The 16,457-nt window shown below is 41.0% G+C and overlaps 1 protein-coding gene across 1 annotated transcript in view; it reads right to left on the bottom strand.

Moving 5' to 3' along the window:
- Positions 1–15,911, bottom strand: part of LOC134338787 (uncharacterized) — a 39,493-nt gene extending 23,582 nt beyond the window's left edge. The window contains exons 1-4 of the mRNA XM_063034851.1: positions 15,827–15,911; positions 13,709–13,754; positions 11,033–11,071; positions 7,560–7,850 (exon numbers count right to left, since the gene is read on the bottom strand). Coding sequence (XP_062890921.1) covers positions 7,560–7,850; positions 11,033–11,071; positions 13,709–13,754; positions 15,827–15,877 — 427 coding nt within the window. The 5' untranslated portion in view covers positions 15,878–15,911. The remainder of the gene's footprint in view (positions 1–7,559; positions 7,851–11,032; positions 11,072–13,708; positions 13,755–15,826) is intronic.
- Between the last annotated feature and the right edge of the window lie 546 nt (positions 15,912–16,457).

Here is a 16,457-nt window from a genome sequence, read left to right as displayed (position 1 = left end):
TTTTCCCTAATCTCGGTCCTAAAAGGCTTCCCCTCTATCCTCAAACTGTGACCCCTCGTTCTGGACTTCCCCAACATCGGGAACAATCTTCCTGCATCTAGCCTGTCCAATACCTTTAGGATCTTATACGTTTCAATCAGATCCCCCCTCAATCTTCTAAATTCCAACGAGTACAAGCCCAGTTCATCCAGTCTTTCTTCATATGAAAGTCCTGCCATCCCAGGAATCAATCTGGTGAACCTTCTTTGTACTCCCTCTATGGCAAAGATGTCTTTCCTCAGATTACCGGACCAAAACTGCACACAATACTCCAGGTGTGGTCTCACCAAGGCCTTGTGCAACTGCAGTAGTACCTCCCTGCTCCTGTACTCGAATCCTCTCGCTATAAATGCCAGCATACCATTCGCCTTTTTCACCGCCTGCTGTACCTGCATGCCCACTTTCAATGACTGGTGTATAATGACACCCAGGTCTCGTTGCACCTCCCCTTTTCCTAATCGGCCACCATTCAGATAATAATCTGTTTTCCTATTTTTGCCACCAAAGTGGATAACTTCACATTTATCCACATTAAATTGCATCTGCCATGAGTTTGCCCACTCACCCAACCTATCCAAGTCACCCTGCATCCTCTCAGCATCCTCCTCACTGCTAACACTGCCACCCAGCTTCGTGTCATCCGCAAACTTGGAGATGCTGCATTTAATTCCCTCATCCAAGTCATTAATATATATTGTAAACAACTGGGGTCCCAGCACTGAGCCTTGCGATACCCCACTAGTCACCGCCTGCCATTCTGAAAAGGTCCCGTTTATTCCCACTCTTTGCTTCCTGTCTGCTAACCAGTTCTCCACCCACACCAATACCTTACCCCCAATACCGTGTGCTTTAAGTTTGCACACTAATCTCCTGTGTGGGACCTTGTCAAAAGCCTTTTGAAAATCCAAATATACCACATCCACTGGTTCTCCCCTATCCACTCTACTAGTTACATCCTCAAAAAATTCTATGAGATTCGTCAGACATGATTTTCCTTTCACAAATCCATGCTGACTTTGTCCGATCATTTCACCGCTTTCCAAATGTGCTGTTATCACATCCTTGATAACTGACTCCAGCAGTTTCCCCACCACCGACGTTAGGCTAACCGCTCTATAATTCCCCGGTTTCTCTCTCCCTCCATTTTTAAAAAGATCCAGAGAGTCAGCCCTTAGGAAACGAAAAGGTCAAAGAGTAAATAGGTAACATGGACCAGATGGTGTCCACTCCAGAGAACTAAAAGAGTAGCTGAATAGATCGTGGAGTAGTAGTAATGGTCTTTCAAGTGTCACTAGATTCTGGAATGGTTCCGGAAGACAGGAACATTGCAAATGTCACTTCGCTCTTCAAGAAGGGGGAGAGGCAAAGGAAATGAAAGAATAGCCCAGTTAGTCCGACCTCAGTTGTTGGGAAAATGATGGAGTTGATTAGTAGTGTACTTGGAAGCATATGATAAAACAGGCTGCAGTCCGCATGGTATCCTCAAAGTAAAATCTTGCTTTACAAATTTGTTGGATTTTTTTTTTTAAGAATTAACAAGCAGGATTGACAAAGGAGAATAGTTTGATGTTGTGCATTTGGATTTTTCGAAGGCTGTTGACAAGGTACCACAAATGAGGCTGCTTAAGAAACTCCGAGCCTATGTTATTACAGGAAAGACTCTAGCATGGATGAAACAGTGGCTGATTGGCATAAGGCAAAGAGTGGGGATAAAGGTAGCCGTTTCTGGCTGGCATCCGCTAACTATCGGTTTTCCACAGAGGTCTGTGTTGGAACCGATTCGTTTTCCGTTATATGCCAATAAACTAGATGATGGAATTGATAACATTGTTGCACCTTTTGCAGACGATATGAAAATAGGTGGAATAGTTGTTAGCATTGAGGAAGCGGAGAGCCTACAGAAGGACAGACAGATTAGGAGAAAAAACAAAGACATGGCAGATAAAATACGGAGTCCGGAAGTGTATGGTGATGCACTTTGGCAGCAGAAATGCAAAGATTATTTTCTAAATGGAAAAAAAAATCATCAAAAAACTAAGGTGCAAAAGGACTTGGAAGTCGTGCAGGATTTCTCAAAATGTTCATTTGCAGGTTGAGTCTGCAGTGAGGAAGATAAATGCAATGTTTGCATTCATCTCACGAGGACTAGAATATAAAAGCAAGGATGTAATGTTGAGAATTTATAAAGCACTTGTGAGGCCTCACTTGGAGTATTATGGGCAGGGTTCGACCCCTTATGTTTTAAAGGATGTACTGAAACTAGAGATGGTGCAAAGGAGGTTCAGAAAAGTGACTCCAGTATTGAATGGCTTGTCGTATGATGAACATTTGATGACTCAGGGCCGGTATTTACTAGAATTTAGAAGAATGAAGGGTGACTTCATTACAACCAATCGAATGGTGAAAGGTTTTGATATAGTGAATATGGAGAAGATGTTCTATATGGTGGGAGAGTCCAAGACCTGAAGACACAGCCTCAGTATAGAGGACATCCTTTTAGTACCCGGATATGAAGAAATTTCCTTAGCGATAGAGTGGTGAGTATGTGGACTTCGTGGTCACAGACAGCCGTGGAGGCCAAGTCCTAATGTATATTTCTGGAAGACGTTGATAGATTCTTGATTGGTCAGGGCATGAGGGGATTCGGGGAGAAGACAGGAGATTGGGGCCCAGAGAAGAATCGGATCAGCCATGATGAAATGGCGGAGCAGAGCTGAGCCAAATGGCTTAATTCTGCTCCTCTGTCTTATGGTCTAATTGGGCGATGGTTACTCAGAGTATGCATCACGTAAATAGAGCATCTTTTATAACATGATGCATTAATTCGTTAAAGGAAGCTTAGCAGTCTAAAGTAATGCCTTAATTCACATTGGCTTCGTGGGATATTGATTTCCTAGTTTATGAAATATGGTGGAAGTATACCCGCATATTTTATCTACAATTTCTTTGTTCAGAATGAGAAACACCTTTTTCACACTGTCTACCTGAGCGGCAACTTTCAGCGAACTGTGTATTTGTATTCCCAGGTACCTCTGTGGATCTGGGAGTACATATGTATATATATGTACCTTGGCAATTCGTCAGTGCCTTGCTATTCAGTGTACAGTTACTATCCTTGATTGTACTCTGTTATGCATTAACTTACACTTAACTCAGTGAAAATCAATTTGCTATTCCCCAGCCTATCTGAGTAACTGATTAGAATCGCTTTTCAATGTATTGCAACATGCCCATCTATCCCTTCACTTCCATCAATTTAGCAAGAATGCCATATTGTCTGAAATTTTCTCACAATAAGCTACAGAAAAAAAATCATCGATCTTTATATACAACAAGAAAGAAACCTGCACCTTAGATATAAAACAAAAGAAACTATAGAAAAAGGTTGACAATTACTGTCATCTCCTAGAAAGAAAAAGTCTCTGCAAAATATCCATTGAAATGAATAAACAGCTAATAAACCTTCATCAGTAGGTTTATTAGTTTTCATAAACAAGTTACCGAATTCCTGCACCATTCTCTGTGCCTGTGTTTTTTTCTCTTCTGGATATTCAGCATCCTGAATAGTATCATTTTCGAGATGATGAAGGCCAACACTGAAAGAGTACAATGGGATTTCTGGCCCTGTGCTGTCAGTAGGAGAGTGTTCGGCTCCAAGGTTTCCGGAAAACTTCAACTGGTTAAATATTGTTGATCGAGTGTCGTTAATTGTTTAACATTTTTTTTGTTCATTTTGCTAAGCTCGGGGGTTTCTTACATCAGCATAACATAAGAGGATGCTTCTTAGCGTTTATTGTGGGGTCCTAGTTTTCATAATGTTTCACCTCTCAGTGTCTCTCCACAGAGTCACTGATGTTCAGTTGCAATTCCTATATATAAACTCTAGCTGCTGTCTCTACATGGGAGTCTGTACTTCCTCTGCACCCGGCTTCCGTTGTTGCCAGCGCACACCGTTAAAAAACAGTTTTGTTTAAATTGATTTACCTGTATTAGTATTGAAACATCTTTCCTAGTTTTACGGAAAATTCATTTTCGACTTCAGTGTCAACTTCTTCTATAATGTATTACTAGAAGATGAGGAGACCAATCATATCTTAACCTCATCCTCCCTCCACCCCCCCCACACACATACACACACACACAAATCTCAGCTTTTCAACAGAGATCGCTTCCTCCGTGATTTCCTTGTCCATCTGCCCCTCCCCACTAATCTGCCTTCTCGCACTTAACTCTGCAAGCGGCCAAAGTGCTACACATGACTATTCATCTCCATTCAGGGCCCCGTCCAGTATTTCCATATGGGACAAGGCTTAAACCATGAATAGGCTGGGGTCTACTATTGTTTTTGGTCCTCATAATGCGGCCTCTTTTAAACTGGTGCGACCCGCCGCGAATAGGGACACCGCTTATTCGAGCACGTCCGCTTAATTCGCCGGAGTAGCGCATCCCTCTGGTTTAAAATTTCAATTTCATTTCCCATTCACGTTCCCACATATCGGTCCAATGCCGCTTGTAGCGCCATGAAGAGGCCACCCTCAGGGTGGAGGAGCAACAAATTATATTTCATCTAGATAGCTTCCAAACTGATAGCATAAATAACGATTTCACCGTCCGATAAAAGGAGAAATCCGCTTCTTGACGACCTATCAGCTCCCACTGGTGCTCTTCCTTTTCCCGTTCATTTCAGGTCCACTCTCCTCTTCTATTAGATTCCTCCTCCCATCCTCCTCCAGCCCCACGTCTTTCACAGCCGCCTGGTTTCAGATAGCTTCTGGCTATCCTACGTTCTCTCCCTCCACTTGCTTATCATGGCACTTCTCCCTTGGTTTCCAGTGCCGAAGAAGGTTCTCGACCGGGAACTTTGACTGTTCCATCCATGGTTGCTGCCCGGCCCGCTGAGTTCCTCCAGTATTTTGTGCGTTTCAGAAGACGTTTTTTTAAAAAATATAATGTCAATAAACCACATGCACGGTTAGTCAGTGCAAAATTATATTAATAGTTCCACTGGTAACATGTAAGTTCAAAGACTTCTAACAAATGATTCCCATGATATTCCTACGTTGGTATTTTCTTTACTCCCGAAGTAGAATGGAAATACACTGATCCACTGGTATTCTCCCGAAAGGCGTTGGGAAAATCAACTCAACGATCTTAAGCCAACCGGATGTGACTAAATATGTGGGAAAACGTTGTTTCAATCTCTGTTTGGGATCCATCAATAAGAAGGTAACTGCTTCTATTTCTCTTTAGTGTGACGTTACTCATAGCTCTGGTGATGTAGCTTATACATAATTTTAGTATGGAGGCGATATTAAAAGCCGTGTACACATGGTTTAAAGGCTGTGACAATGGTCAAATCACGGCGCGGTATCTGGTCCCTATGATATCTAGGTAAAACAGCCACTATATCACATCCTAGTATCCTACCCTCACATCCTAGTATCTCCACAACTTCCCTCAAAATTCGGGCAGAGAGACAAAAATCTGAAAGTACGTATTACAACGCTCAGTCACAGCTTCTATCTCGGTGTTATTAATACTATTCACCTGTCGCCTAGTACAATCAGCTGGGCTCTTGTATTCACAATGTACGCCACTTTGGCCTTGCACCTTACTGTCTGCCTGCTCTGTACTATTTCTGTAAATGTAGAATTTGTGCTGTGTTTTCCTGTTTTCACAAGGGAAAACTCCTCTTAATTCGACCATCCTAATTCAATGACACACGTTTCTTCTCATCTCTCATCTTCAAAGATAACACAGCAAACTGAAAACGGAGAAAGCTGAAAACAAGCTGCTTTTACAGAACTGCCAAAATGAGACACAGACAGCATAACCGTAAAAATATAATCCAGCTCAATACACCTTCTAAACCCTTCCATTGCATGCAATCGTCCAACAAAATTCTAAAATCTGTTATCGCACTTGCACAGCCACTTTCACTCGCAGCTCATTCCATATAGGTACCACCGTTTGTGTTAAAAATCGTTCACTGTAATTATTGGAATAAACCTTTATCTTCTTCTTTTACTTCAGCGCAATCGCCCCTACTGGGGACTAGGTTTCAGCAGCTCGCCATTTTCCTCTGTCCTGGGCCAAGCTGGTATTGGTCCTGGATGTTAACGTTTGATTGGCCCTGTGTCTTCCACTGACATTCGGCAGTCAGATGACTTGATAAGTCTTCTAAGCGAAGATCCTTCCTCTACCAGGAATGAGGTTTATGGAACTTCTGGTGGTGTTCTTGTTACACTGGAATTTTATGGGATTGAGTCGCTAGGCCCATGTCCGCCCCTTCGCCTTTCTCAGCGGATTGGGGCTGTACATGGTGGAGTTAAATCTTTTCTCTTTTCAGCTTAATTCATTGCCTTCTACTTCCTGATTTCTGAACCATGAGAAAAAAAAAACGAGTTTATTCACTGTCTGTCTGCCCATCGTGGCTGTATACCCCAAATTTTCTGCATTGTTATTTCTTTTTCTCCTCTTTCTGCATCGTGTCTCCATGCATTGCCCATTAGACTCTCAGTCAGGGAGCGATGCAAAGCTGGATTTTTACGGGCCTAGAATAATATGCAATTCACACTTGTAAGTAGTCACCGTTTTATTGACCCTAATGACATTAATGAGAATAAGTTTTGTAGTTATTCGGGTTTATTTATTTTTCTAAAGGCCAGATTATGTGAGAGATTCTGCCAAGATAATAGTGCATGCTTGTTTCAAGCAGTCTATTCGTGTAATCGACTTCGGTTGAGAGATGGAATAATATTTCAGTTTAGAGTCAAGGAGTCGAGTGTGAATCTCCAATATATGACACATGGCCTAACTCGTCCCTGCCGACACACATGCCCATGTGTTGCCTTCTCTTTTTCTAGCATTTGACCTATGTCCCTTTAAACTTTTCAGGTACCTGTATTGTTCCGGGTATTTTCTATTTTTTATTGTTTTATATTCATCACGCAGTTTCTCTGGCAGTTCGTTCCATTTATATAAGGCTTCCTGGGTTTCCGTCGGTATCTTATTAATTCATTCCATCCTCATTTTCAATCTGTGCCCTCCAGTTCTTGATTCTACATCCATAGGGATAAATTATTGCATCATTTCCCACTACCTATCGCCTTCATGTGATATATACCTCTATAAGATGACTCCTTAGACTCCCCTGCTCCAAGGAGTTAAGCCTGTGTAATCTCTTCATATCGCTAGCAGACACCGAAATATTTTCTGCACTGTTTCAACTTAATGGCTTATAATGATACGGAGTTTAAAAAAACTTATGCATAAATAAATGAAAATTTATTTTTTCAACACTGCTTTCTTGACATATGTTCGTCAACACGTATTTGTTCTATGGGACATTGCGATGTTTTCCTGTAAAATACATCTGTCCTCTCCACTCGCACAGCGAACTCTCAGGATATATTATTAACCAAAGCACCCTACCAATGACAAGTATTGCAGAACTCTGTCAATTTCATTTCTGAATGAAAGTGTCTTAACTGTACAGATCATTCGAGCTTACGGCTTACCTGTTACGAGAACAAATATCGGGTCACTGCGCAGTCTTGTCCACCCTCCAGATTGACGTGCAACATAACCACAAGTGTAATTTTCGCTTAAGTTCCTTGGAATTTCAAAGGAGACCGTACATTGTCCGTCAAATGCTCGGCTCTTATCTTCATAGTTGTTTCGGCCGGTTTTGTGTAAATAAAACCACCCATCTGAACAAGAAGGCGCGATACTGCATTCGACGGTTATATTTTCTCCTTTAACGATCGCTTGCAAAATTGGATTTAGCCGTATAGTAAGATTATATTGACCTTCGAGGAACCAAAGAAATATAAAATGAAAAAAAGAGAAAAAAGTTTAATAATGGTCCGGCCACGGATTAAATATGACCTATGAGAGAAAAAGAAACCCGTTATATCCCCATATTTTTATTTTGATGCACGGTTTAGTAGAGTTTACATCAATCTATGAGAATCAGTGAGATACAATATTACGAAATTATTGGGAAAGCGTTTCTGTTTCTTTTTTTATTGTTTTCTGCAGGGAAGTTCGGACTATTTCATCAAATACAAAATACACTATTCATCATGCTTTGAATGCCGAATATTGTATAAATTATAGCTTTCACCGTGGGTGCAAGTATTGTTTTTTAAACGGCACTAAGGAGCTGCAAAATCATTACGTGTTTTACTGCAACTTGTAAAAAAAATCATATTGTTTGACATGCTATGGTCATTAGCCTCTGATTATTTCTTTTTCATTATCTATATCAAATGCAGGCGAAATGGTGTTCTCTGGTCCATACATAACCATCGTGAATCGAATAAGAACAGGTAACCTTGTCAATAATATTGCAAACGAGAATTCCCACACTGGTCTGGAGTGAACAGCGTTAACTGGGCAGTCTTAACTTTGTCAGAAGAGATTCGGCAGATGCTGGAAGTCTTCAACAGCACTATCAGAACACTGGAGGAATTCAGCAGATGCAAGGATTTTATATATACACCGTACGTAAAGAAACATTCAGTTATCCGCAAGCATTCGCTTTGGATTTTAACACTCTTTATCTGTGGAACTCACATTTGGCCTCCAACTCAAGTGGGTTATTAAAGATGATAAACAATCGAATTCCTCTAAAGGAGGCTATTTGTGCGTCATGGACGACATGGTCCGAAATAATGTCTCCTTGCTGTGTACTCCAAGACTCCAATGACTGCAAACATTGAAAATTGGCACAAATAAGAGATTTATAAATAACGTCTGTATGTTCTGGGGTAACATTCCGTATGTTGAGATAAAACCTTCGTGTAAGACAATGGTTTCTTTGTGCCTTCCGAGAACTGTTAAAATAGTAGCCAATACTAGTAACCTGGTTTCAGTGTTGCACCTGAACTATATATAGCACACCAAATAGAAGCCGTAACAGGCTGATGAATTATATCTTGAATTCTTTTGGAGGAAAGACGTAATTCATCGTGAAATAATAATGCTTGTGTAGCAGAATGCTGCAGACATGGCCACCATTTCCCGTATGTAGACAATCCATTGAGATCACATAATAAGAATGTTATGCAGGAGGCAAGATTCAGAGATCCAATCTTTGGGATTAGAGAGGATAGTAAGACAAATGACATTGGCGAGCACTGCAGTGGAAACGGGTAAACACAATTGCATTTAATTGAAAGGTGGGATACCCCATGTTCACACCGAGCGATTTCGATGACATTATATTTAGGGTAAAGAAGAGACTTATTTACACACAGAGAACGCTCCGTCAATTCATTTGCGGCCTTTACTCTGTACGTATGCACAAGTAAACGTTACAGGTATTCTTCCTCTTCGGACAGTGACAGACACAATTATTTCTAGGGGTTGGTTTTCCATTTTCCCTTCAGCCTTTTCTGCTTTCTCCAATGATAATTGTTCCAGCTATGTACTCAAATAAATGATCCTGTTTTTTTAGGGAGCAGAGGGCAACGTCTCAGAATAGAAGGGCACCATTTTAGAAAGGAGGCATTTATTACCAGAAAGTGATGTATCGGTGGAATTCGTTGCTACAAGCACCTATGGAGGTTAAGTCTTTACGAATTTTGAAGGCAGATGTTGATAGATTCTTAATCAGTCAAGCATGAAGAGAGAAGGCAGTAGATTGGTCTTGAGAGTAATAATGGATCAGCCATGATGAAACGGCGAAGCAGACTCGATGGCCTAATGGTCTAATTTTGCTCCTCTGTCTAACAATCTTACGATATTCTCAATTGTTCCTGCTCTCCAGGGCAGGGGTGGACAATTTTTTTACGCATGAGTTCTATATTATCATATTTTTACAAGAGTTAAATGGGGGCACAAGAGTTGTATGGCGCATCTGAATTCGTAAGTGAAAAAATTGACGCATGGAATTTAAAAGGTTGGCCACCCCTGCTCCAGGGAATATCACCGAAGCTTATACAAATCGACTTCTTTAGAAGAAGAGATATCGAGTTGAAACAGTTACTCTCTTTTTCACTCTCTATAAATACTGGCTGACTTTCCGATTTTTCCCACCATTTTCTGCTTTCAGTTGAGGCCAGAAATATTGAAAATGTCTTCCACTACAAACTTTTGGAAATTGCTTCGCTGCATTCATTCAGGTTTGAAATATTGACTCTGTTTCTCTCTCCACAGATAAGGTCTGAATTACATCAGAATCCTTCAATACTAAAATTTTATTTTGAAATATCTACCATGGTGTTAAACGAAAAAACGCTGTGAAGTTTCCAGGGCTATTGCTCCCTTCTGCGTCGCACTAACATTATATATCTGAAATATTCGAGCAAATGCACAACTTAATTTTGGCATGGGCATTCTCTTAATATGTAGGAAATACATTTGCTCATGTTTTGACCTTTATTAAACGTCTGCCGATTTGCAGGATAATCTACTGGTATGAACTCAAAGGTCCCTCTTCACAACTCTGTAACCTCTGATTATTTGTTTCATTCTTCTCATCTCTCCCTCGATCCATCTGTTGTACATTTCACTGCATTTACCTCCTCTCTGTCAACGAATTTGAAAAGCTAAATCCGTCAGGTAAAGAGATAAGTACATATATCATCGAAATTAGAAGACTGATTAAATTGATGCATTTTGAGCCTCCGTTGCCTCTTCCCGTTGTGAGGAAAGGCCGTCTCCCAAGATGTCTGAAATATCTAAAGTGAGAAACATATTCGTCGTTGTACCTTTCGTTGATTTTTTTTTCTTTTCATTATATAAAACTTAGCATTTATATCCTTGGATTCATATATGTTTCCTTATTTTATCGTCACTTTCCTCATAGCTCTATATGAAATGAATCCTAGAAAGCACGAGCAACCTACCTCTTTATGTATCTTCTAGATAACATCCTCTTGTTAATAACTTCCAGATTTCTAATTTGGACTTTAAATTTATAAGTACTTAATGTACACATCTACAGACGTGCAGAAGACACTTGAATATGCTTTCTCTGACTTACCTCCTGAGCTTACTGTGTATATCTGGTAAAAAATTATCCCTGGAACGACAAGAAAATAAAGTAAACGATTTCGTCTTGAAAAAAAAAAATCACAATAAATGCACAAACGATCAACCTTGCTTTCACTGTGATAAGAAGCACAATTCAATTGGTAATTACGCAAATATAAGCAAATGAAATATAGAACGTCAGCATAAGTGGTACGAATAAACTGTGGATCAGGCAAGCAATGGTTCTGTGAGGTCAATATTACTTTGGGAGTCATGCCATATCTTCCTGAGACACAGGGGAACACAGACAATGTGTTCAGAACAAAAGAAAGCCCAATCTGCTGAAATAACTCAGAGGGCCAATCAGTATCTATAGTGAACTGATGGCAAGTTTCGGCCCGAAACGTTGCATCTTGGTTCCAGAGAACTACTTGACGCGCTGATCTCACAGAACTTTTCAGTTCAGACGGAACATTTTGTTATACATTGCTTTACTTTTTCATGATACAGAACGATATTAACATAAATCATCGACACGACACCCAAAAAGGAGAAGGAACAGGCGACATGGCACCTCAAATTTGCCTGATCATTGCAAATCTACGCAGGCCTCGTTTTCTCTTCTGCGTAGGAAGAATATAACCCTGAAAAACTTAAATATAATGAATAACTCCATAGATGCATTAACCTGCACATAATAAATGCACGCCATAAATGACTTGTCGGACGTTCAGTGGAGACTCTTCCAATAATTCAAACGTGTCACATATGCTCTGGTATAATCCCAGTGAATGTATTTGTTTCAATATATTCAAGCCTGATTCTACACACTTCCAGAGAAAACTGACCCATACTGCTTATGTGGTCATTTAATTACTTCCCTATATAATCAGAATGAGAATAAGAATCAGACACAGGCTTAATATCACCAGCGTAAATCCTGAAGTACGTTAACTTTGCGCCGACAGTACATTGCAATACATGATAAATAACCCCCCCAAAAAAACTGAATTACTGTGTGGTCAGTGTTCTTGATGATGGAAGCCGCTTTTCTGAGGCACAGCTCCTTAAAAATCTGCTGGATACTACGGCCGCTAGTGTCCATGATGGAGCTGACTAATTTTACAACTCCCTGCACCTTGCTACGATCCTGCACAGTACCTCCCGAACCCCCGCCACCCCCCCCCCCACACCAGCATACCAGATGGTGATACAGCTAGTCGGAATGATCTCCACAGAACATCTTTAGAGGTTTTAGAGTGCTTTATAAAGTACGCCTCCTCAAACTGCGGATGAAATATAGCTGCTGTCTTGCCTTCATTATAGCTGCATCGAAATGCTGGGACCAGTTTAGATCCTCAGAGATATTGATACCCAGGAGCTTGAGATTGCTCACACTTTCCACTTATGATCCCTCCATGAAGATTGGTTTGTGTTCCATAGAGTTACCCTTCCAGACGCCCACAACCAGCTCTTAGGTCTTACTAACGTTGTGTGCAAGATTGCCATTGGGACACCACTGAACTCGGTGGTATATCACGCTCCAGTACGCACTCTCGTCCAGGTTCATGCGTCATGGTTCATTTTTAATTTTCCTTCACCCATACATGAATATCCACAAGTACAGCCAAAATGAACAGGGTTACTCCAGAGCCAAGGGCAAAACTCAGTACCAACATTTATACACAGCGCAAGGCACATACAATACATATGAGATGGCAAATATAGACGTCTGGCAGCAGTAAAATGCAATCATAATATATATATATATATATATATATATAGTTCAGCTCTACAAATCCATGATTGTCGCAGCAGTCTGCAGACGAACGCCGTACAACTTACTTTTTGTCGACAAAACACTGGGGGACAGGATGGTTTCCATTGTTATTAAACCGGAGCCACCCACTCCGACACCACCCGCTGGGTGGCTGCAAAGAGGCGAAACCGCAGCTTGAGGCCTAGTCCTCTCTACGAACGAGGTCACGCTGCTTTCCAACCGTCAGCCAATAAACTAATAATTTGGGCTTGCAGCATTCCACCCCACCATTGTTCAGTAGGGTCTTACGATCACAGGAAAAGCAAATAAGACAACCACTGTCCGTAAGACTGCACATCAGCTTCGCACATCGACCCCTCTCCGATGTAGGCAGCAACACGATCCTAAGTCCAACTGTTTCAGTTTCTCCGCTGAGGAGTAATTCGTTTTTGGGTACACCTATAATATTTTAAGTTCGTATTGTCCATCAGGGTCTTGCGATTGTAAAGAAAATAGATTTAAAATACAATGAAATCTTTGGCTGACAGCACTCAAGACGCAGCAACTGAGCACGCTGCCATCTGACAGGTATTTATTGTTGCACATACTTCCATTAATACATATCTGAATGCACCATCAGACTGCTGCACTGGAAGCGAAGTGAAGGACCCAACTAATACCTTAGTAAGTTTTAGAGCTGCAGCAAAAACAGAACCACACTCGGAAAATCTCAGCTGGGCACATGGCGAATTTGCAAACTGAGCAGACGGTTGTAGAAACTGAACCCATTAATTAGAGGAATGGACTGCCCCACAAAATGAGAAATTGCGTCACCAGAGAGAAGCAAAAAAAAAAGCATTTGCTTCTTACAGTTCAAGTCACCGAACTACATTGATCATTTACGAGAAGAATATTTATATCACTTACCCAGGATTACTACAGAGTTAGTGAATTCAGATTTTTGCTGAAACATCTGTTGAAAACAAAGCAAACAAAATAACAATAGATGTTGCGTATTCCTTTGGTCGTGTGGTCAATAGTGTATCAAGTCGCTCAATTAAACTTTAGAAAAAATTTGCTCAAGAGCATATCAGAGGACAAGAATCCTGCGGCCTGTAAGATCTTCTAACACACCAAAATCAGTCCAGCATCTGTACGGCTAAAGTTAGGAAGTATCGAAAAATCACCAGTAGCCTTGATTGTTCAGCTTTAGAAACACTGAAAAACCATGACAACATGCAGAAAATAATAGCCCGCTTGATAGGCACTCCGTCTACACCCATTCACGCATACAACCGCCAACCTATATTAGCAGTGGTTTGTGCCGTCGATGGAATCAGTTGCAAGATCTCACTAAGAATCTTTAGACAGTACCGGCAAAGAGATTCAAGAAGAAAAAACAACAACAAATGAGAATGATGAAACCGGATTTGACAAAAGTATGCAAGGAGTTAATAACAACGGGGATTTAAATCAACCATTTTCATAACAACCAAACGTACGTCCTTCAAATATTGTTAGACTATGGAAGATTCAAAGAGTCATATATCACGGAGTCAAGACCTTCAGCCCAACTGGTTCATACTAATGAGATTCTGCAGATACTAGAAATCCAGAGTAAAACCTACAACGTGTTGGATGAACTCAGTGGATCATCAATTACTCTAACTTCAGATTTTTTTTTTAACATACAACGTCCCTGTTCTTCCATTCTGCACTCTGGCTCCCTATTTACGTCTTCTCTTCTTTTATCCTGCCTTTCACCTCTTCCTGGTGCCCCTCCTCATTCTCTTTCTCACATGGTCCACTATCCTCTCCTACCAGATTCCTTTTACTTCAGACATTTATCTTTTCCACCTGCCACCCTTCAGCTTTTCTCTTCTTTGCTGTCTTCCAATCACCTGGCTTCACTTATCACATTCTCGCCTGTAATCCTTCTCCTTCTCCCAACTTCTTATTATAGCTTCCTTCACTTTCTTTACATTCCCGATGAACGGTCTTGTTCCGAGACGTTAACAATTCATTCCTTTCCATACAAGCTGCCTGACCTGCATTTCTCCAGCATTTTGTTTGTGTTACTCTTTTATGAAGTGCTCGGAGATATTGTAGATGTAGCAACACAAATGCATTTATAGTGAAGGGCTTAAATAAGGTGAAAGTCCAGACACAGGTTGGTTAAATCTAACAATAGAGGTTACATACTTGGAGCACTGGAGATTCTGCAGATGCTGGAAATCCAGAATAACACACAAAACATGCTGAAGGCATGCAGCAGGTCGGGCAACATCTACGGTAAAGATCAAAGAGTCGACATTTCTGAACGGGACCCTTCAGCAGGGCAACAGGACAAAATTTGAAAAGAAACTGAGAGAGAATTCTTCTCACACATGAGTGAATGGCACGTGGAACGAACTCCCAGAGGAAATGTTAGCGGTAGATCCAATTCAAATGTCCGAACGGTATTTGGAGAGGTAAGATTTTGATAGACACGAAAAAGAGAAAATCTGCAGATGCTGGAAATCCAAGCAACACACACAAACGGTGCAGGAACTCAGCAGGCCAGGCAGCGTTTATGAAAAAAAGGTACAGTCGACGTTTCGGGCCAAGACCATTTTGAAGGACCCAGACACAGGCGGAACACACGCGGATGGGGCAATATACAAAACGCATTCTTGACTGGCATAGGCAGGTCGATCTGAAACGTTTATTTCCATGCTGTTTCGCTCTGTGCCTTCAGGAACATAACAAGTAGGCAAATTGACAGTAGGCCGTACTGCTAATATATTTCACAGAATAAAGTACATCAGTTCTTACAATAATTGTAAGGTGTTATTGTTGTTAAGATCAGAATAACTCAAAATATTAATAATATCAGAATTAACCCGAATATGAGGGATATTACTGGCCATCATCACTCATCTTTCTTTAGCCACATCGACGACCAATTACAACAATTGAACTTTTGGTGCAGTAGTGTGTTCAGAATATTTCACACTTTTACGCTCTTGCAGAGTTCGCATTTAGACTACTTAATAAATTACTTACTCTGCATCGTCTTGATGACTGAAGGTCCCGCGATTTCACAACACCCAACATTCTGTTACAACAGAATTGGCAGGGGACAATTAACCTGCAATTGAAGGATTGGTGAAAGGAAATGGTTACTTCCGATGTTCACTCAAATGACAACTACGTGACAACGGAAAAATCGCAACATCTGACCACCAACATGACACCGCTTGGTTCTACAGTTATGGAAGAAGTTTTGTGCTCGGCAGCGGTGGATTTGTGTTCGTCAGAGACCGTAACTATGAAAAGCACAGCGCAATTGCGCTTCGCCTGTGTCAATTTATTTTATTGTGCGTCTGTCTGTGCCTTTGGGGAGGGGGTGGTAGTGAATAATTTGAATGAAATACCATCTGTTGCATATGGAAGGCAGCACCGTCGAAAATGAGTTTTGTGTAAAAGTGCAAGATGGACTCTAGCCCAAATGAGAGGCAAAATAGCCAGACGAACACGGTGACCCTAAAGCGCACACGCTTAAATCTCGTTGAAAATAGTGTCAGCATGCTGACTTTTCCAGAGCAAATGTGCAGCAGTTTTTTTATAAAGTGACCCCTGAACGCCACATGCGAATGAAAGTGAATGAAATGTGTGATTAAGAACAGAATGAAGG

Source organism: Mobula hypostoma, chromosome 28 (assembly GCF_963921235.1).
Source record: "Mobula hypostoma chromosome 28, sMobHyp1.1, whole genome shotgun sequence".
Classification (NCBI taxonomy): Eukaryota; Metazoa; Chordata; class Chondrichthyes; order Myliobatiformes; family Myliobatidae; genus Mobula; species Mobula hypostoma.
Note: the sequence above shows the minus strand (reverse complement) of the source record. Positions and strands in the feature narration are given on the sequence as shown.